Source organism: Heptranchias perlo, chromosome 18 (genome assembly GCF_035084215.1).
Source record: "Heptranchias perlo isolate sHepPer1 chromosome 18, sHepPer1.hap1, whole genome shotgun sequence".
Taxonomy (NCBI): domain Eukaryota; kingdom Metazoa; phylum Chordata; class Chondrichthyes; order Hexanchiformes; family Hexanchidae; genus Heptranchias; species Heptranchias perlo.
This window is the reverse complement of record NC_090342.1, coordinates 32792825-32816219: the sequence shown is the minus strand read 5'-3', so window position 1 is coordinate 32816219 and position 23395 is coordinate 32792825. Positions and strand designations below refer to the sequence as shown.

At 43.9% G+C, this 23395-nt stretch overlaps 1 protein-coding gene across 1 annotated transcript in view; it reads left to right on the top strand.

Annotated features, from left to right (window-relative positions):
* LOC137334736 (synapsin-3-like) overlaps positions 1-23395 on the top strand; it is a 202772-nt gene that overhangs the window by 28497 nt on the left and 150880 nt on the right. Inside the window, exon 2 of the mRNA XM_067999649.1 lies at positions 7708-7765. Within this exon, the coding sequence (XP_067855750.1) occupies positions 7708-7765 (58 nt within the window). The remainder of the gene's footprint in view (positions 1-7707; positions 7766-23395) is intronic.

Here is a 23395-nt window from a genome sequence, read left to right as displayed (position 1 = left end):
CAGCTGGGTGGTAATCAATGGGATGAAAATCGGACAGGGTCTACAATGGGCAGACGATCCACTCTGCCAGATTAGCACCCAGGTGGTGAAGGTGAAAATTACCCCCTCTGTCTTGCAGGTATCAGTATTTAGAGAGAGACACGGAGGGAAGCAATTGGACAGTGTTTTTCATCATCTGTTTTTGAATTCCTTTTAAAACACAAGAAATTGAATTCTGAAAGCAAACAAAACCTCTTTGAGGAAAACTGATAGGAGGGGAGGAGGGAAATAGGCTGAGAGTGAAGGACCCTTAAGGGAGCGAGTGGGAGTGAGGGAAATAGTGAATTCAGACTTAAGGGTGACAGCAGAGCAAGAGATACAGGGGTTAAGTGGGTAGTTCAAAGAGGCAGAGGTAGAGATAGCAATAGGAGAGTGGGTAGAGTACTTAATAAAATAGAGTCCTGTGGGGTTAGCAGGCAGATTGGATTGGATATGGAATTGGTTGCATTCTCGTAGATAGAAGGGTGTTATTAATGACAGTGGTTCTATGTGGGGACTGGAGTCCCACAGGGATTGGTGTTAGGACTGTTGCTCTTCACCATCTTTAATGATCTGGATTAAGATATCGGGGGAACTGTCTAAATGTTAGTGGATGATACAAAAATTTGTGTGGGTGTTAGGACCTTTATATGAGAAAAACGGATTACAAGCAGATCTAGATGCAATGAGGGAATGGTTCCGCATCTGGAGCATGCTATTTCATATAGATAAATATAGTATTATGCAAATGGATAGGGCTAATGCTAAACATATGTACACCATGCAGAGTTGCGAGCTCAAGGCTGTTGAGCGGGGGCAACACCCTAGGTGTTATAGTACATGAATCTCTGAATGTTCACGACCAATGCCGTGAGGCTACTGAGGCAAATAGTGTGTTAGGATGTATTGCCAGGACAATTAAATACGAAACAAAAAATACCATGCTGTCCTTGTATAAGACTTTAGTTAGACCCCATCTACAATACTGTGTCCAGCTTTGGTCCACACACATGGTGGGTGGTAATGAGCTCCTGGAAAAGGTTCAAAGGAGTGCCATTGGGGTCATAGTGTGCATAAGTTGCACCATAACTATATGGGACAGACTTGATGGACCAGCTATCGATTTTTGTCTGATTACACTCCTCTGAAGCATCTTCGGACATTTTCCTACGTTAAAGGGTGCTATATAAATGCAAGTTGTTGTTGTTGATGGACCAGCTGGTGTTTTCTTGTACTTTGTTTTCATATGGGACTGAAGGGTGTTAGGAAGGAGGTGAGGAGGTAGGGAACGTGTTGGGAATGAGGGGGTGGGGGAGGAAGCACAAATGATGGGGCAGGGGTAGGAAGGGGAGCTTTTAAGGGCTGAAGATCACATTTTCCCCACATCTCTCAATGTAAAATTTAGCCTACAGTTGTCAGCAGCTCCTTTCTGCACCGTGTCACACCACACCATTCACCACCTCTCAATGGAAAGGAAAGAAGAGAAAAACAGAAAGCAGCAAAAAGAAGAGTTCAAGAGACAAAAGCAGGAGACGAAAATTGAAACAAAAGCAGAAGAGGAGAGACAGAGAAAAACAGTAGCACAAAGTCAGCAGGAACAGTTAAGTCCAACTAATCATGTGTAATTGTAAACAATTTTACAACACCAAGTTATAGTCCAGCAATTTTATTTTAAATTCACAAGCTTTCGGAGGCTTCCTCCTTCCTCAGGTAAATGTTCAGGAGCTCCTCGAAGCCTACGCATTTATACATATAGAACAATACATGGTGTTTACAGAATGCCCCTGCAACTGCCCGTTGCCAAGGCAATCACCGTGTTCAGACAGAGAGGTGTCACCTGCAGAACCCCCGAATACACATTCAACAAAAAAACAAACAGGAAAAAAAACAGAGAGAGGCAGAAACATCCGGAAGGCAGAGAAAGCCAGCAAATGACCCATTATATTAAAAACAGATAACATTTGTTCGCTGGTGGGGTAACGTGTAGCGTGACATGAACCCAAGATCCCGGTTGAGACCGTCCTCATGGGTGCGGAACTTGGCTATCAATTTCTGCTCGACGATTTTGCGTTGTCGTGTGTCTCGAAGGCCGCCTTGGAGTACGCTTACCCGAAGGTCGGTGGATGAATGTCCATGACTGCTGAAGTGTTCCCCGACTGGGAGGGAACCCTCTTGTTTGGCGATTGTTGCGCGGTGTCCGTTCATCCGTTGTCGCAGCGTCTGCATGGTCTCGCCAATGTACCATGCTCTGGGGCATCCTTCCCTGCAACGTATGAGGTAGACAACGTTGGCCGAGTCACAGGAGTATGAACCATGCACCTGGTGGGTGGTGTCCTCTCGTGTGATGGTGGTATCTGTGTCGATGATCTGGCATGTCTTGCAGAGGTTACCGTGGCAGGGTTGTGTGGTGTCGTGGACGCTGTTCTCTTGAAAGCTAGGTAATTTGCTGCGAACGATGGTCTGTTTGAGGTTGGGTGGCTGTTTAAAGGCGAGTAGTGGAGGTGTGGGGATGGCCATAGCGAGGTGTTTGTCCTCATTGATGACATGTTGAAGGCTGCGGAGAACATGGCGTAGTTTCTCCGCTCCGGGGAAGTACTGGACGACAAAGGGTACTCTGTTGATTGCGTCCCGTGTTAGTCTCCTGAGGAGGTCTATGCGATTTTTTGCTGTGGCCCGTCGGAACTGTCGATCGATGAGTCGAGCGTCATATCCCGTTCTTACTAGGGCGTCTTTCAGCGTCTGTAGGTGTCCATCGCGTTCCTCCTTGTCTGAGCAGACCCTGTGTATTCGCAGGGCCTGTCCATAGGGGATGGCCTCTTTGACGTGGTTAGGGTGGAAGCTGGAAAAGTGGAGCATCGTGAGGTTGTCCGTGGGCTTGCGGTAGAGTGAGGTGCTGAGGTGCCCGTCTTTGATGGAGATTCGTGTGTCCAAGAAAGAAACTGATTCTGAGGAGTAGTCCATGGTGAGCTTGATGGTGGGATGGAACTTGTTGATGTTATCGTGTAGTCTCTTTAGTGATTCCTTGCCGTGGGTCCATAGAAAGAAAATGTCGTCGATGTATCTGGTGTATAGTGTTGGTTGGAGGTCTTGTGCAGTGAAGAAGTCCTGCTCGAACTTGTGCATGAAAATGTTGGCGTATTGGGGTGCGAATTTGGTCCCCATGGCTGTTCCGTGTGTTTGGGTAAAGAACTGGTTATCGAAGGTGAAGACATTGTGATCCAGGATGAAGCGGATGAGTTGTAGGATGGCTTCCGGAGATTGGCTGTTGTTGGTGTTGAGTATTGATGCTGTCGCAGCGATGCCGTCATCGTGGGGGATACTGGTGTATAGTGCCGAGACGTCCATCGTGGTGAGAAGTGTTCCTGGTTCAACTGGTCCGTGGGTACTGAGTTTTTGTAGGAAGTCTGTAGTGTCGCGACAGAAGCTGGGGGTTCCCTGTACGATGGGTTTCAGGATGCCCTCGATGTATCCAGAGAGGTTCTCACACAGGGTTCCGTTGCCTGATACGATGGGACGTCCGGGTGTGTTGGCTTTGTGTATCTTTGGGAGGCAGTAGAAGTCTCCCACGCGGGGAGTACGTGGGATGAGAGTGCGTAGGATGCTTTGAAGGTCTGGATCGAAGGTCTTGATCAGTTTGTTGAGCTGGTGGGTGTGTTCTTTGGTCGGATCTGCGGGTAACCGTCTGTAGTGTTCCTGGTTGTCCAGTTGTCGGTATGCTTCTTTGCAATAGTCCGTTCTGTTCTGTATGACGATGGCTCCTCCTTTGTCCGCTGGTTTGATGACGATGTTGCGGTTGGTCTTGAGAGCGTTGATGGCGTTGCGTTGTGTTCGGGTGACATTCTGGACTGTCTTCTGAGTGCGGCTGATGAATCTGGCTTTGACGCATTTCCTGACAGCTTGAGCATACATGTCCAGCTGAGGGCAGCGACCCTCCGGAGGAGTCCAGTTTGACTCTTTCCTCTTCGGTTGCTGTACCGCGGATCCCTCTGTCTGCTGTTCCGGATCGTCGATTGTCTCATTGGGTTCGCTGCTGAAATCTTGGGGTTTGTGGTAGAATTCCCGGAGCCTCATTCTCCTGATGAATTCCTCTGTGTCCGCTGCGAGACTAGTGGGGTCCATTTTGGTAGTGGGGCAGAAATTGAGCCCTCGGCTGAGAACTTCGATTTCGTCTGGTTGAAGGGTGTGGTCGGATAAATTGACAATAGACTTCCCTGTGGTTGCAACCGTGGTACCAGGGGAAGCTTGGTCGTTGCTGGTGGTGATGCCGAGTTTCTCAAGCTTCCTGCTCTTGGTTTTCATGTAGGCAGCGTAGTTCCGTTGCCTCGTCTGTTTGGCGGTATAACGTAGCTGGTCTGCTGTGTCCTGAGTACAGGTTGAGAGTATGGACTCTATCTTGGTTTCGAGGTTGTGGCGTCTGCTGTAGAGTTGGTGTATGAGATGGTTGCGGAGTGTGCGAGAGGTATGGCGGCAGAATCATGTGTAAAACCACAGGAGGTCAACTAGTATACAATAATAATGGATCCCTGGGAGGTGAGTTACAGGCTGGAATCTAATTGAGGAGTTAGATTGTTCTTATATAGAATTTGAATGGATGTCAGAGAGTGAATTACAGGCCATAATGTAATCGCAGCTTCGGATGGCTTGCTCATAGAAAATAATCAATGTCTACCAGGAGTATGCTACAAGCTGGAATCTAATTGAGAAGTTCAGATCTTTTATATAAAGAAGTAGCAGATTTCCAGTGACAGTGCTTATAGTAAGTTAGATGATATTCTGTTTTATAATCATGGGAGCACAATACCAGGTAACACACAATGTATTATCGTGTTGAGGTTGGTGGGGGGGGTCGTGTTTAATCTGCCCTCAGCCATTAATGAGAGTCTAATTATTAAGTAACAGAGGCTCAGGCTATTTGGAGTTTAACTGTCGCTTGATTAGGGAACTTTGCAGATTGGAATACGCTTGTTAGTTTCAGGGTGGAGAACAATAGCAGTATATTAAGATTCTTTTGCATCTGTAGCAAAGTGTGAGATCTGAATGTGATGTCTGCACTCAATAGACATACCATTGATTTTTTTAATGACCGAATAAGTCAATTTCCGTTTTTATTACTGGGACTTTTACCAGTGTTTTGGGGATGAAATTCTGTGACTGTCCGTTATTCTGTATAAGCTGTAAATAAATGTCCTTGATTTGTATATTCCTTTATCTATGTATTTAATTTTTATTTCTTACTCTTAAAAACCCAGATACACGTAGTATGCAAGATGTGCCAAGTTGGAGGTCGGTACCTGGTGTTTAGCAACATGGAGAGGAGAACATGTAATTTGGCAGAACTGGGGGGTGGGGGGGGGGCGGTGAAATGTGGAGTTTGGTTCATAGAAATTCTGAGGATGAGTGGACAAGTAACCCCCTCGAGCCTGTTCCGCCATTCAATCAGATCATGGCTGATTTGTGCCTTGATTCCATTTACCCACCTTTGTTTCATATCCCTTGAAACCCTTACCTGACAACAATTTATGGATATCAGTCTTGAAAATTTCAATTGACCCAGCACCCACAGTCTTTTGGGGGAAGGGTGTTCCAGATTTCCCTACCCTTTGTATGAAAAAGTGCTTCCTGATTTCACCCCTAAATGGCTTAGCCAATCTAATTTTGAGATTGTGTCCCCTTGTTCTAGATTCCCCCACCAGCATTCCCTGATCTCTGTATTTATACCACCCCCCCCACTACATCACCACTATCAGGAGGTCTGTAGACAATTCCCGCTAGGGTCTTGCATCCTTTACTGCTGCTTAGTTCTACCCATAGTGTTTTCACTGCCTGAATGCCCTTACTGAAATCCTTTCTTTGTACTGCTGTAACTATGTCTTTTATCAAAATTGCTACTCCTCCTCCTTTCCCAATCTCCCTGTGCTTTCTAAATATCCTATAGCCTGAAATATTTATCTCCCAATCATGTAGCAGTTTTCTGTAATGGGTACTACATCATACCCTTTAAGCTGAATTTGTGCTTCTAACTCATTTGTTTTATTCTTTATGCTACATACATCGGAAGTTCCCTGAAATGTGCCTGCATTGGGGAAGAGGAAAGGCATGGGTCTGACAGAATTGGGGACAGCTCAAAACTGGCAGCACACCTTTATAATTGATTTTTGATTGATTCCATAGAAAATGCTGTTTTCTTTGGATAAATACATATCACATCCAAGTAAATAGGTATACTTCTGCTTCTCTGAAAAGTGAGAAGAGGTGGAGGGATGAAGAAGGGGAGGGTAAGAAGAGAAGGGAGCGGACAGGGAATGGTCGGAGAAACGGGGACGGGAAGGAGAAGGTGCATGTCAAGGCGAAAGGTAGGGAGATGAGGAAGGGAAAGGGATGGAGCAGAAAAAAGACAAGGGGAGATGGATAAGAGATGGGAAGAGTGATGTGGGGAAGGGAGGGGAAGATTGGGATGGAGAGGAGTAAAGTAAAAAATAGAGAAGGGGAGGGAGTATAAAATGCCAGGCCACCCACCACCCAACTGAAAGAAAAGAAAAGGGGCAAACCAGAAAAGAACAGAAAGGGAGCTAGAAACAGTAACACAAGGATAACAGAAACAAGGAAGAGAGTCACTGTATCCTCCGAGTCGATGTGTACAACACCACGGGAAGTTCAGGTACACTACATCATAAAGTTTTCTGTGTATGTTTATGTACAAGTATACCTGGATTGAGTTACAGGCAGGAAACTAATCATGGGCTTCAGAAGGTTTATATATAGTATCATGGATACCTGGTAGTTTCCGCCCCTGCCTCAGCCCATCTGCTGCTGAAACTCTCATCCATGCTTTTGGACTCAACTATTCGAATGCTCTCCTGGCTGGCCTCCCATCTTCCGCCCTCCATAAACTTGAGCTCATCCAAAACTTTGCAATCTGTATCCTAACTTACACCAAGTCCTGTTCACCCATCACCTCTGTCCTCGCTGACCTACATTGGTTGCCGGACCACCAAATTCTTATTCTTGTGTTCAAATCCCTTCATGGCTTCGCTCCTCCCTACCTCTGCAACCTCCTTCAGCCCTACAACCCTCCAAGAACTGTGTTCCTTCAATTTTGTGATCCTCCACTTCCTTCAACCCATCATTGGAGGCCGTGCCTTCAGCCGTCTAGGCCCCAAGCTCTGGAATTCCTTCCCTAAACCTCTGCCTCTCCATCTTTCCTCCTTTAAGATGCTCCTTAAAACTTACCTCTTTGACCAAGCTTTTAGTCACCTTTTCTAATATCTCCTTCTCTGGAAAAGGCCCAGAGAAGTGCCAGTTGGGTCATGGTGTGCATAAGTTGCACCATAAAAATATGGGACAGGCTTGAAGGACCAGCTACCAATTTTTGTCATGTTACGCTCCTGTGAAGCACCTTGGGATGTTTTACTACCCTAAAGGCGCTCAATAAATACAAGTTATTGTTGAATTACAGAGTGGATTTTCTACTTCTGGACGTATAAAGATGGACTTTGGGACAGGGTCATAATGAAAGTTATGGCTGGAAGCTCTGCACGACGGCACCGTGGAATTTGTAGGCCAGCATTTTTCTGAAGGGAACATGTAGCTGAAGTAAAGATAGTTACAGTCTGCAAGAGGTTTGATGCGAGTTGCCACATGTCAGATAATGATCTTTGTGCGTGACTTTCTTTTCATTTTCCTTTTCAGGTCCAAGTACTTCCGTGGCAAGAAGGTCCTGGAAGAATACGAGATCCGTTTGGAGCAGGTCTGTGCGCTGAATAATTATCTATCTATGTAATTAAAAGTTTTGCATTTAGCCCACACCTCAAAAGTGTCCGTAGTGCAAAAAAATGTAATTGGCTGGTTCACCGAAGTATCCCATTTACTAAATGCTAAGGAATGAAAAACCATAACCGTTCACTAAACAACCAAGAAAAGTCTACCAATCAACAACCAGAACAAAATGAACCGATCAAATTGTTTAAATAATTTTGTTGCGGTATTTTGTTATCAAGTATTATCTTGGTTGGGCACAAACCTCACTATGTACAGGTAAGAATAATGAGATATAAACAATATAACAATAGAACTAAAATGACCCATACACTTACACAAGGACTATTATTAATTTATTTCCAATGCCTCGTTCCCTCTCAGGAGTTTGGCACTTAAGTTGACATTGTTCTAGAACCTGGCTTGCTTCCTTTTTTTCTTTCTTTTTGTTGTGCCTCCAAGCATGCACCAGGTCTTTGCCTCTTTGCATCTTTGGGACCCTTGAGCATGTGCTGAATTAGTGCTCTTCAAAGCCAGCGTGCGAGTGCATGACTCAGGCTATGCATTTTCACTCCAACCCCTGTCCCATCAGTGGCCCTGAGCTCTCCATAGACCTACACTCTGCTGCTCAATCCTGGGCCAGGAAAAAGTTCCGACAGGTTTTAGGTTGATATAATTTTTGGTCATATTTTTAAGTCTCTTTTATAAAAAGGTCAGATCTAAGATTTTACCTAATATTGTTAATAGAGGTTACCTCTGCAGCTGGCTCATTTTTTCAAATCTAATCAAGTGTTTCATAATTTACCCACTTTTTTTCTATCTCTGTGTTCACAATAATAATTAGTAGCAATAATAGCTGATTTTAAGAATGGGATGTGCGGAGGGAGGGACGTTAAAATAGAGGCAGCATCCTCCCCTCCAGGTTAGCGCCACCCTTACTCCCGCTGCTAGTTTAACTGGCGTGTTTCTGGCTGCGAGGGCCTCATGATTATTCAAAACCTAAGAAGTAATTAGGACTGCAATGCAATTATATTGTGCAGTTGCGAGATCCATGACCAGTGCCGGACTGATCAGAGAAAGCTGGCACCAGGCAGGAGTAGTCCCAGGAGTGGGCTGAGAAAGTAAGATTTTAAAATTTTTTACAGTTCCCTTGGCCAGAAGGAGCAGGAGTGCTCCTGTGGGCCCCACAAGGAAGCTGTAGGCCTCCACTGCCCAGGACTCTCCCACCTGACCATGATCGACTCCGAGCCCCCCACCGCGGTCAACGCACGTATCCGACCGCGGGTCCTCGGCTGCGGCCTCCTGCCGCCCAAAATCACGCGCCTACCCGTCGGCCATGTACTGATTCCTACCGTGATCGGGGTGACACTCACCTGGGAGACGGAAAAGAGGCCGGGGAGTTAAAATGGCCAGGGGTCATTCCCCATACTGAGTTTGTGCCGACAGGCCAGTGCGGACGAATTTCTAGGCCTAGGTGTCCAAGCATTTTGTCTTTTGGGCTGTTTAGTTATGTGCCATGGTGCCTAGAGAGCCACATTTGTGGGATCTTGCTGTGCAGAAATTGGCTACCGCTTTTCCTACATTACAACAGTGACTATACTTCAAAAGTACCTCATTAGCTGTAAGACGCTTTGGAACATCCTGAGGTCGTGAAATGCACTATATAAATGCAAGTCTTTCTTTTTTCTTTCACATTTGGTCCCAAAAATCTGCAGTCCATGTAGTGCACTTCTACCTACAAGATTTCCTCCACCACAGCACACATGAGTTAGCGATCATAAGTACGAAGTTCTGGTTTTTTTAAATTGGAGAAAGCATCAAATAATTAAAGGAGAGGTGTATTCATCTGAAGCTCAAATGCAGTAAAGGGTGATGGCGATACTCGTACTGATGTCTCTCAGCCTGGCTTTGTTTCCAGGCGTTGTGCTTCAAACCTGCTGGTCAGAGGCTGCCTAGGGTGAGACATTTTGTGTGGAATTCATTGTTTAGTGATATGATGATCTGCTTCGTGATGAATAATGGCTGCTGCCAGAGGGCTCTATCCCTAATTCTATTGCTGAAGATGAGATTCTGTATAATATGTCTGCTCCTGGGATGGCTCTGGCCAGCAGTTTACAAGCATTAAAGGAAGGCTGTGAGACTGCAGTAGATGAGCTTTTGTGCTCATCAAGGTGAAAGCTTCTCTATCATCCCTGTCCTCAGTAATTTCCACTGGCTCACCACCACCACCACCACCACCCCCCACGCCCCCCCACCTCCCCCGCTTTCCCAACGCATTGAGTTTAAAATCCTTGTCCTTATTCACAAATTCCTGCCTAGCCTCACCTCTCCCTGCCTCTGTAACCTCCTCCAGGTCTACATGTCAGCACCTACACTCCACTCTTCCAACTCTGGTCTCCTTTGCATCCACTCTTCTACTCCACCTGCAGTGACAGAGCTTTCAACTATCTTGGTTCACACTGTAAAACATTCTCTTTAAACCTCTCTGCCTTGTTACCTCTCACCGCCTTCAAAACTCTCAGCAAAACTTACCTTTCTGACCATACCTTTGGTTAGCTACTCTAATTTTTCTATTACTGCTTAGTGTTTATTTTGACCTCTGTGAAGCCATTTGGAAAGTTTTGTTACATTTAAAGGCAGTATTGGGCGGAAAAGGGGTGCAACTGGGTGGTGAAGTGTACCACCATCTCACTACTGTGACCTTCTGCTGAGACAGCCACCGGCCACTTCTTTCACACCCACCACTTGCAAATGCTGACTGGGGTGGGGCCATCTCCATTCAGTCCACCCTTGTTCTCCCCTGGGATTGCCAGCTCCATCCTAAATCTCAGAGATAGAGTCATTTGCGTGATTGGCCTGGTGATTCGCACCTGCAAGGGCACATCGGAGGTGACCGTGCCGAGCTACTGGTGGAATATCACAGTGGTATCATGCCGCTCCGACAGCAGATAAAAGGTCTTGAAGAAATATATTCTCTGCAGTTTTTCTGTTTGCAATGAAGAAAGCAAGCCTCTTCAGGATCTCTTCTAGAATTGATTCTCTATCCCTAGTAACGGTTTGAGGCCGTTTCGAAGACCTCAGCTGGCGTAAGTTATGCTGAGATCTACAGAGGGTGTAAAGAGTGGAATTCCCAAAGTGGTCCCAGAGCTCCCCTTGACACATCCCCTCGATGTGACGGGGAATGGGTGGGTTGAAGATCTTTTCTTGCCCCCGCCCGCCCAGAAAATGGCTTGATGGAAAACACAGGACGGAGTCCTAGCAGAACTGGGTTCCACCCCATTTTTCAGTGCCTGTTCTGGAGATCTGTTGGGATATTTGTCCCATTTGGAATTCTGAACAGAACATATAAATGTTATAGTTATCCAGCATTTCCTGCTCAGTGGACCTACTGTCTATATGCTACCACAGGCAGTAGCATATATTCAAGTCAATCATCTTTAAATATTTTCATGAAGTTCCTTCTCTTGACTCAGTTAAATTGGGATAACTGGATGTACTAAATGGGTCATGGCACAAAGCTCTGTAGCGTGGCTATTTTTATCTGTGGTTAATGGAATCCTGATCCAGGCAGAGTATTTCTTGACAAAGCATGTGCTGTCTTTTTCTCTCAGGTCTCAGCTGTGCATGTATCTTGTCGGAAACAAATTCTTATTTATTAACAAATCTTTAACAAACCCCAATTTCTTTGTTTCTTAGTTCATCTTGTCACAGTATATCTTTTTGTTGTTTGCCTCAAAATGTTTCAGTGTATCAAGAGCCATTAGACAGAACAGACCCCCATTTCATCAGGTGTGGGTGGATTTGAACCCGGGCTTCAGAAGTGAAATGAAAATGTGATCACCTACTGCATTCCCAATACCTTCCAAGCATAAGTTGACGTTCAGTGGTATGTTGTCTTTAGATAATGTACTATTAATGGAAATAGGCAGTTATTTTAAGTTTAGGCCTTTGTAGTCCTAGCTGGCTGATCCACATGGTCATAGTCCTGACATGACTAGCTTCCAGTGACTGAACTGGAATCCAATGCTTTTATAAGAAGTGTATTTAAGAGATTCAGTAAGTTTGTAGGCTCAGATTATAACTGGAGGCACCAGGTTCTGTTGATTTACATTCAATGAATTATACCTCAGTGACTGAACTATTTAAATGTTTGATTCAAACAGTAGGTGTATCATTTTAACTGGATTGTTATCCCATTCAGTTACAGTAAGTGAAATGGGACAGTGCAATTTTCACTGTACCAAAATTCATTGAAGATGTCTGTTGACTAGTCTGTCCTGCCCTTCTGTCCAGTTGGCAAATAGAAATGTACATGTTCTAGTTCAGTTGTTGTAGATTTGTGTGATTTGTTAGATTGTTGAATCAATGTGTCGAAGGGTAACCTAGTGGTACAGCCCAGTGGTGTACTAGTGCATTACACCACAGAGTATTAGCATATGGATTTACACCTATTGGTTTCCCCACTTAGTGAGTTCTCGATTTCACCCAATCTGTCTCTAGAGGCACTGATTGGAAGTGAGGAACCTTAACAGAGGAAACAAGGGGAAAAATCCTTATCCTTCTAGTTGAGAGACTGGGTCCTGATCTCTGATCCATCAACATTTTGTCTGTCAGCTTACCGGACCCATGGTTTAAACGTAAGCAGGACTTATCTGGCTGAGTATGGGTCTTTTATGGTGAGGTGGGGGGAAATGAGGATCCTGTCCACATCAAAATATATAAATTAAAATCTATTCACTTACAAGTAATGTAACAGTTTGTGAATTAAATATTAACCATGGAAAAGGCAATTATTAATGACAGAATAAAGTTTTTGTAAAAGATTGAAGTTTGGTCAAGAGATGATCGTAAATAGGTTAAGGGCACCCTTATAGAAATGATAGACACTAATGAGAGTTTTTTGCAACTATGACTGTTTGCCTCAATTCCAAGAGGTTCTTTCTTTTGCCATTTTAAGTGGCTCCCCCAAGCTCAGCTGGCATTGTTTCCAGAAAATCACGTGATATTTTGTTCTTTTCTGAGTGTCATTTGATTAAATAGGTCTGGTGCCTTGGAGGTTCTCTCGTGCTATGAGCCATTTTCTCAAAATGCTTTTCATGGGTTTGGACTGTACTGTTCCTGTGTGTTTTTGTTTCTAGGGGCCACTTTTGATCTTGTAGTTCAACCATAGAGCAGAAGTGGTTGGGAAGGAGGGAGACAGAAGCAAGTGGTCCTCTTGCACTGCTGTGTGCTTCCATAAAAACAATCAGAAGGCAGGCTTCCATCCAGACAGCTGGAGGGACATGCAAAGCCTCCAGCCTTCAATCCTTTGGTGTTTGGAGACTGTTGGTAACTAAAGAACTGTTTATATAATTCTATAAAAATACAAACAGAAAAGCCAGAGTGTCTTGATTATTTTTTCCTTGGCTGGAATACAATATGGCTTGTTGTGAGCAGTGTGAAATTGAAGTTGCTCTGTCTTGGATCAACTGCATTGAGGCGAGGAGCAATACATTAAGGTCTCGGTTCAAAACTGTTCACACTACTTTCATCCAGAAAACACATCAGCACTTGATGTCCTTTTCCCCAATCTCTTTGCTTGCTGGAATACAAAAGCTAAGATTTTATTACAAAGACAATGAAGTGAGGGACTAGACTGTGCACTGTGTTAGGTCTCTATCCATTCACACTTTATGTGGAGATGCCGGTGATGGACTGGGGTTAACAAATGTAAGGAACCTTACAACACCAGGTTATAGTCCAACTGTTTTATTTGAAAATCACAAGCTTTCGGAGGCTTTCTCCTTCGTCAGGTGAGCAAGTGTGGGATTCCGTGGAAGATTACCGCATTTATAGTCAGAGAACAATACCTGGTGATTACAGATAATCTTTCCAACTGCCCGTTGTCAAGGCAATCAAAGTGTTCAGACAGAGTGATGTTACCTACAGGACCACCGAATACACAAACGGCCAGAACAAAAAAGACAGACAGAGAGAGAGAGAGAAACATCCGAAAGGAAGAGAAAGACAGAGAATGACCCGTTGTGTTAAAAACAGATAACTTTTTTTTCGCTGGTGGGATTACGTGTAGCGTGACATGAACCCAAGATCCCGGTTGAGGCCGTCCTCATGGGTGCGGAACTTGGCTATCAATTTCTGTTCGACGATTTTGCGTTGTCGTGTGTCTCGAAGGCCGCCTTGGAGAACGCTTACCCGAAGGTCGGTGGCTGAATGTCCTTGACTGCTGAACTGTTCCCCGACTGGGAGGGAACCCTCCTGTCTGGCGATTGTTGCGCGGTGTCCGTTCATCCGTTGTCACAGTGTCTGCATGGTCTCGCCAATGTACCATGCTCCGGGGCATCCTTTCCTGCAATGTATGAGGTAGAAAACGTTGTCTACCTCATACATTGCAGGAAAGGATGCCCCGGAGCATGGTACATTGGCAAGACCATGCAGACACTGCGACAACGGATGAACGGACACCGCGCAACAATCGCCAGACAGGAGGGTTCCCTCCCAGTCGGGGAACAGTTCAGCAGTCAAGGACGTTCAGCCACCGATCTTCGGGTAAGCATACTCCAAGGCGGCCTTCGAGACACACGACAACGCAAAATCATCGAACAGAAATTGATAGCCAAGTTCCGCACCCATGAGGACGGCCTCAACCGGGATCTTGGGTTCATGTCACGCTACACGTAACCCCACCAGCGAAAAAAAAGTTATCTGTTTTTAACACAACGGGTCATTCTCTGTCTTTCTCTTCCTTTCGGATGTTTCTCTCTCTCTCTCTGTCTGTCTTTTTTGTTCTGGCCGTTTGTGTATTCGGTGGTCCTGTAGGTAACATCACTCTGTCTGAACACTTTGATTGCCTTGACAACGGGCAGTTGGAAAGATTATCTGTAATCACCAGGTATTGTTCTCTGACTATAAATGTGGTAATCTTCCACGGAATCCCACACTTGCTCACCTGACGAAGGAGAAAGCCTCCGAAAGCTTGTGATTTTCAAATAAAACAGTTGGACTATAACCTGGTGTTGTAAGATTCCTTACATTCACACTTTAGACCTAGGTTTACTTCCAAAACAGACTGATGGGATGAATCTCTCTACTCTCTGCAAGTTGTTAGGGTTCTAGGTGAGGTGAGCTTGGGGTAGTCTTGACCCAGTTCCATCTAGGCATGAGTCTGCAGCATAAATTGTCAGCCTTGTTTAGAGAAGCCACGGGCACGTCTTTTGTGGGCAGTGGAAAATTTGCAGTGAATTAAGGGGATGCTCTTCTGAGCTTCAGGTTACGGCACATTTTAGAATGTGGTAATAGAATCTTTGTTCTGCACCTAATCTGTACCATACCAGGATCTTGGAATTTCTGATCGTGACACAGTGCAAAAAGTGGGAATATGTCCCATTAGCAATATTCCAACCTTTTATCTTGAAAGCATGAGGTTCATGTGCATCATCAGGGTAATCTACTATAATGAGATTTCATTGAACCTAACCATTACCAGATGAGAGCCTTTTTCCATTTGCCCATTCTTTCATTTTCTTAACTTTATTTTTAATTTGCTCTCTTTCGCTCCTTCCTTTCTCCTGCTCCATCATTTGCATCCACAAAACTCAATCTGCAAACTCTCTTAATTAACAAATAGAAGAATGTTAAATAAATAGACTTCGATGACACGGTCTGTCATGACTCCTGCCTCCAGCAAAACAATCTTGTTGTAATTGAAAAGCCCACGCACCACCCTCAGTCCACTGCATGGTCTGGTCCTCATAGTATCCCAGTGTATTGCACACTTATATCCATCTATTAATTGTACAACACGCTTCCAGCCACTTCTATTGTGTTTAGGCATGCTGGAGCTGCAAGAGATCAGTGTCTCAGTCAGAAACAGTATTTTAGCAACTAAGTTGGAAACTGCTTTCCTTTCAGAAGGAATTATAATTCCGACTGATTACTAGGTACTCTGAGGAAGGGGAAGGATAATTTTAATAAATAGTGAGGAGTGAAAATATAAATAAAATAATGTGATTATTTTACAGTGAGCCAGATCTCTGCACAAATCCAGTCAGCTCTGAACAGACCCAAAACCGTGGCATCTTGCAATTACAGTGAGCAGACTGCCCTTTGAGAGCTAGATTCAATGCCTTCAAGCCAGTTTCCTCCAGCTGCCTGCAGTTGCCACTGCTCATCACATCCATTTCTCCTCAGGACAGAACAGAACTGTAATTTGGGTTTAGAGGGTAGAGCTGCAGCTTCTTAGAGAGGAGACCACAGCAATAGTCTCTAACAGCGGATATCTTGGCACCGACACCAATCGTCAACAAAAAATTAGAAAGAATGCTTTTAGCTTCTCTGATGGCTAAATGCTTCAGGCATTGCCTTGCTGCAGTTCGAAGATCCCCAGGCTCAATCCTACACTGGTGCAACTCAGCTGATCTGAAATGGAGCATTACAGCTAGTGTCAATATCGCAGGACAAGGAAACAGGGGACAAAACAACCCAAATGTTCTTGCTCCTGGCTGTTAACCAGAGACCCTGCTGAAAATTTAGATGATGATTAAGAACAGATCAGGCTCAGTTGCTGAAACAGCCTGCTCACAGTCACTGTCTAGTCTCACAGATGAAGAATGGCTGCATCAGTGAGAGTGGCCAGTACTGCAAAACCATACCCAGAGAGAGTCAGCTCCTTCAGCGGGGAGCAGAGAAAAAAAATGGCCGGGGGGGTGGGTGTGGTGGTGGGGGGTGGAGAGAGACATGCAATTTCCTTGAGTAGATAATGCACAACCTAATGTGGCACTGAACCATACCGGCCCAGAAGGTCCCAGAGCCTTGAACAAGTGAGAGGAATAATCAGCTAGGGTTCCTACTCCCAACACTGGCCCTGGAAAGTAGTTGCATATGAGCATTGAGTAAAGACAGAGTCAGACTTGGCTGTGATATATTCTATGGTGAATAGCCCACAGACTGCTCATTGTCTAGGATTCACATGAGGCATGGCTACTTGGGTGAGGTGCCAAAATAGTTGCCGGTGGACATTAAACCAAATCCCAGCGGAAAAAGAACTGGAGGAGGTAGAGGGGGAAAATGGCTTTGCCCCTTCTGACATGCTTCACCTGTGTTATTCCACACAAAACAAAAGTACCCATGTTACACTAGAATGAGTATCTTCACATTGTTATGAAACTACAGTGAAATGTAGGAACAGATAGGTTGTTAATCCTCAAATGGAGTTATTACATTTTTGAACTATTTACATGCGTACAAAGCTGATACTGGGGATGTGGGAATTACTTCAGGATGTATGTGTGTCTGTGAGTGTTGGGCCTGTTCCTTGCCCATTAAATAAATAGAATGGACGGAACCTTCAATTAAGTGAAATTGAAGACGTCAAATTGGTAATGTAGGACATCTGGCCCTCTTAATGAATCCTGGTGGGGCCCACACCCTGTCTGATCTCGCTAAATAAAAGGCCAGACATTCAGTCTATTAGCAGTCTTAATCAGGAGGGTTTCCGGAATCTAACCCTTTTGCGTGACATGTTACCGTCCTGTAGCAACACACAGTGGAAAGGAGGTTGAGGCTAATTATGCTAAAGAATTCAGACAACCAACCCAGGCATCATTTTGGCAAATCATACTGTGGCTCTTACTGTGTGCTGGGTTAGTTTACAACCTTTCAATTATTTCTAATGTCAGATGTTTTTATGTGGTAATATGATGCTGGTTAAAAACATCTGTTTAAAGTAACTAATTAAATGTCTCCATTAAAACCTCCCATTTTATCTGACCAAGTTCGCAGTGACATTCTGATGTTAGCTAACACCAAGCTCAGAGTTCCCATTCGCTGTGCCATGGCATGTTAAGATGGCAGTTCACCGGCATGGTTAGCACTGCAGTGAATTCTGGACCATAGACATGATGTCCTGGGCAGAAGAGCCAAGCCCAGACTAGACAATACCTCATGAGTTTGAATGGGTGTGGAAGGAACATAGCAACAGGTGTAGGCCATTCAGCCCTTCGAGCCTGTACCTCCATTCAATTAGATCATAACTCCATCTACCCGCCTTGGTTCCATGACCCTTAATACCCTTGGAATAAGAGGGGAAGGAATGCCCACGGCTTTCTAAGGCTTTTCATACACAACCTGCCAGCAGCCAGTTACACAGAGACAGTAGTTGGGTCTGGGAGTAAATAACTCGAGGATATTTTTCAGAGTTCACTGGACTCAGGCCAAATCCTAGAGGATTGGAAAATAGCGAATGTGACTTCCACCTTCAAAAAAAAGTTGCGGGTAGCGGGTGAACTATCCAATTATAGACCTGTATGCCTTGCTTACACTGTTGGGAAAGTGTTTGAAAGTATTATGAGGGATAACATAAGGGAGCCCTTGAAAGCCATGCATTAATCCAAGACAGTCAACATGGTTTTAGAAATGGACGGCCATGCTTCATTAATTTATTGGATTTCTTTGAGGAGATGGACAGACCTAGTAGATAGGGGAGAGACAGTGGATGTTATCTACCAGGATTTCAGGAAGGCATTTGACACTGTCCTACATAATAAGCCGCTACATAAGGTCCAAGCCCATGGGATAGGTGGGAATGTAATAAAATGGATTGGCAAATGGTTGGTTGGTAGACAACAACAAGTGGTAGTCCAGGGGCAGGTATCTGGTTGGCAACCAGTTACCACTGGAGTTTAACAAGATTCATTGTTGTGGCTGCACATGTTTATAATTTTTATCCATGATTTAGAAGAAGCATTTGTCTCCAAAATGCCCATATTTGCAGACAATACCAAATTGGGTGTAGTGGCAAATACGCACAAATTCAAAGAGATCCTGACATGCTCGATCAGTGGGCAGAGAAATGGCAGATATAATTTAATACAGGGAAATGTAACGTTGAGATTTAGCAGATGGAAGATTGATGTGGATTATGTGCTAAATGGGAATGTATTCGAGGTATCGAAGCAGGAAAGAGATTTTGTGGTTTTAGTGGAGAGATCACTAAAACCATCAGCACAATGTTACCCGGCTGCTAAAAATAGCAAACAATCTTGTGATGCATAGCAAGGTGTATGACATATAAATCCAGAGAGGTCATTTTAAAACTGTATTTGGCCTGGGTGAGACCATAGCTGGAGTACTGCATGCAGTTTTGGTGTCCCTATTTCAAGAAGAGTTTTCAGTTATTGGAGGGGGTACAGGGAAAGGCTACGTGGTTGATCCCAAAATTTAAGGGAACGACATGAGGAAAGATTGACTACCCTGTGTTTTTTCTCTCTTGAAAAGAGCAGACTGAGAAGGGATGTGTTAGAAATGTTTAAAATTATGAAAGTTTTGAACAAATTGGATCCAAGTAAGCTTTTTTTCCATGTACAGAATTTATGTGCAAATGGTCATATTTACAAATTAAGGACAGCAAAAGAAAATGGGAAATGCAGAAAGAGCGTTTTTTTACCAAAAGGATGGTAATTATGTGTAACCGAATACCGGCATGGGTGGTGGAACAGAACTCTTAATGGGTTTTAAGACAGGTTGTAGCCAACAAATGGGATTCAGGGTTATTAAAAATGCACCAAGGGAATACTGCGGATAGGTGGGCTGGATGGGCTGATGGTCTTCTCTCACCTGAAATTATTAGTATGTTACTATGTTGCTTACCTCTCCACTTTGCTGGCATGGCGTGTGGTGTTGGTAAAACAATAAATATGTGAAAGAAAAATTAAATTCTGATCTCAGGAAAGTTCTCAAACAGTTAAAGTAAGCACAAGTCACTCTAGTAACAATGAGGTTGCAAATTTAGTCACTCCCTATCCCTCCTGATCTCAGTCAAAGCTGATGTCATTTCTCCTGACATCTTTGGTGACAGCTGCCCTTACTGCAGTTTTTAATCCTACTGGGATGTCAGTAATATGGCTGAAATGGGAACCGGACTCAGTCCAGAAAGTGCTAGAAGGTGAATGTGTTAATGATTCAGCCAGAGAGTTCCTTATTGTAGACTGATGTAAGAATGTAATAGAAACAGATCAAAACTATCCAATGGATGCATTGAGCTTGGAATTTGTTCATGAGTAATTACAACGTTTGTCAGAAAAAGGAGTCACAACATAAACTTGTACGATCCTCATTAAGTGTAAGCTTATCTTCATGGATTTCTGAGGGCAATTTACTGGAACAATTGGGGTTAAATAATCATCTGACTCCAGCCCTCAGAAAACACAGAACTTGTTTAACTGTGAATTAAGTTAGGTACATTACCTAGAGTGAGTTGATACTTAGGTAAAATTAGATAGACTAGGTTAGATAGTATAAATGGTACAAGAAGAGTAGGTCAGCTGAGTTAGATATCCTGAGAAAGTATCTGTGGAGGACTCTGGTATTTAACAGCGCAACTGACTGTTCTGGTGATGGAGGATTAGGTATTTGAGGGCAGGACAGACTGGGTGTTGATGATGGAAGAAATAGCATTTGTTTGGCTTGCACTATAAATGGTTTTACTGATGTGTACATTTGCCACACTTTGGAGTACATTACCTGTATGTGGAGTTTCTTTTCATTCTTTATTCCATCTTCCACTCCTATTTATCTTGACTGAATTTGAATCGCAAATCTCAATTTAATTGCTACGGATTGCAGAAAAGGAAGGAAAAATTCATAGGGAGCTCATTCCCACAGCACAATCTCAGCCTCCCATTAACTGATTAAAAGCATAGTGAGTATCAATTACAACCCACAGATTAGATGGATGCAGCATCACACTGTGGCCATTGGACAACTACCATCTTCCACACTAGATCACCATGGAAGCACCACTACCACCAGATCAAGCTTCCCTGCTTCATGCATGTATGGAGGGTAAACGCTGACATGGACTAGTTGGGCTGAATGGCCTGTTTCCGTGTTGTTACTTCCATGTATTTCTAAAACTCTGCCACTAGGTGCACTGAGTATTGTAGGAAACCAGATTGGCCATTCTGTGACCAGTACTTAGCATTATTCAGACACAATCATTTAATGAACCTCACTCGCATTGGCCAGGGAGGATAAAGACAATAAGTGCCACATATCTGATTCTTTTTTAATTTTCGCCCTACCACTTGATATAGTGGTAGTGATACATTTTGGTAGGGAGAAAGAGGAAAGGCAATATAAACTAAATGGTACAATTTTAAAGGGAGTGCAGAAACAGAGAGACCTGGAAGTGTATGCGCACAAATCTTTGAAGGTGGCAGGACAAGATGAGAAGCCTGTTAAGAAAGCGTATGGAATCCTGGGCTTTATTAATTGATGTGGAGATGCCGGTGATGGACTGGGGTTGACAATTGTAAACAATTTTACTTGGTGTTGTAAAATTATTTATTAATTGAAGCATAGAGTACAAAAGCAAAGAAGTTATGCTAAACCTTTATAAAACACTGGTTAGGCCTCAGCTGGAGTATTATGTTAAATTCTGGGCACCACACTTTAGGAAGGATGTCAAGGCCTTAGAGAGGGTGTCGAGAGATTCACTAGAATGGTACCAGATTTACTAGAATGGTACCAGGGATGAGGTACTTCAGTTATGTGGAGAGATTGGAGAAGCTGGGGTTGTTCTCCTTAGAACAGAGAAGGTTAAGGGGAGATTTGATTGAGGTGTTCAAAATCATGAACGGTTTTGACAGAGTAAATAAGGAGAAATTGTTTCCTGTGGCAGAAGGGTTGGTAAGCAGAGGTCACAGACTGAAGGTGATCAGCGGCAAAAGAGCCAGAGGCATGAGGAAACATTTTTTTACACAGTGAGTTGTGATGACCTGGAATGCACTGCCTGAAAGGGTGATGGAAGCAGATTCATTAGTAACTTTCAAAAGGGAATTAGATAAATATTTGAAGGGAAAAAATTTGCAGAGGTATGGGGAAAGGGCAGGGGAATGGAACTGATTGGACAGCTCTTTCAAAGAGCCAGCACAGGCATGATGGGCCGAATGGCCTCCTCCTGTGCTGTGTCATACTATGATACATATCCATGTGTCCTGTTGGAAGGCAGCCAAAAGGGATTCAGACGCCTCCACGGCTCCATCACCTGCTGAGATCAGATCAAGGGGGTCTGTTTCTTTGGTGGACAGTGTGGAATCAGCTTCTCCAGAAGTAGGCTGTGCCAAGCAGGGAGTAAACAGATGGCAATTATCACACATTTGGTTGGCAGGTATGTGACATGCTCTCTGCCAGGACTTGACACTGTGACTAATGAAAGTGTAAGAAGACAGCCCAATTACCCTTGCACTGAAAGAATCATTATACAAGAGAGATAGACCAATATGTGGAAAGTTTCTATCTAGTTTTTATCCATTTGTAGTGTAAGCCAAACAAATGGCAGCACATCCACCATCAACACCTGACCTGCTCTCATATACCACATCCTCCATCACCAGGACAGTTTGTCGTGCTGTTAAGTACCAGCTACTCTGCCACGGAAGGCATTCAGTGAATAATTGATGGATGCAAGTGTGTGACGTACTGGAATAGCATGTGGGCTAGACCATGTACTGCACTGTGAATAGAGCATGGACTTAATTCAATTGTTTTTCAGGAGGCAGGAGTTATGGCAGATCATATCATTTAAGCCTATAACTGAAGTTATAGTGTGTTTTAACCCAAACTTATAACTAGTTTTATCTCACTTTATGTGAAGGGGAATAGCAAAAACTGAACGTATTATAGGGGAATCACAATCTCTGTGTATATTTCAAAGAATAATAGACACTGTACATATTACAGGGGAACGGCTGAACCTGTGTACATTAGAGAGGAATAGTGAATCCCATATATGTTACGGGCAAATGTTAGACACATTTATATTGTGAGGAAGTGACACAGCAAGGACTCACCAGGATTTATAATAAATGAAAGGGAACCTACAGCAGTTTGTAGTGTCATCTGTGCACCAGAGATCATGTTACATCTGGTTTATTGAGATTATTATATTACTCTTTTCACCTCCCTGTTTCTAGGCTTCTAGTGATGTGCACTGTAACCATTTGCAGTCCAGAGTCAACTTAAATGTGAGAATAAACATGTTTTTACTGTGTCCAATTGGGAGAGAATGGTGAGGGGTCTCCACCTTGGGGAAAAATGAAGAAACAAAGTGAAACAGGAAACCTTGCAACCTGCTGCTGGTTTTTAGCAGTTGTGAAACGCTTCATGTCGAATTCCAGCTGGTTTCCACTCTGACACGTATCATGCTGTACATTCAGATTGGAATTTGATGCTGCCTGGCATACTGAGTACCTGTGGGGAAAGGTCTTGTATAAATTCTGGGGAGGTGACCAGTTCAGAGTCATGCGAGTCAATCGAGTTCAATCTATTTTCTATCCTCTGGATGGTAAAGCCAACTCATAAAAGATTCCAACAATGTGAAAAATCAAAAATAGGGGATGATTATCACCAACCTGCTCATGATTTGTAGGAACCTTCATGTGAGCATTAAGCGGCCTGTGAACAGTCCTATATACTCGTTTACTGCCTGTTGCTAATGAGGTATTAAAGTCATCACACCTCTTTTTTTTTCCCTCTTAATGTTCATGCTTTCCTTGTCCCCACATGTGCACGCAGCTTATAATATCAGCCTGGTGGATTGGTCCAAGGCCTGCCATTGATGCTCTTC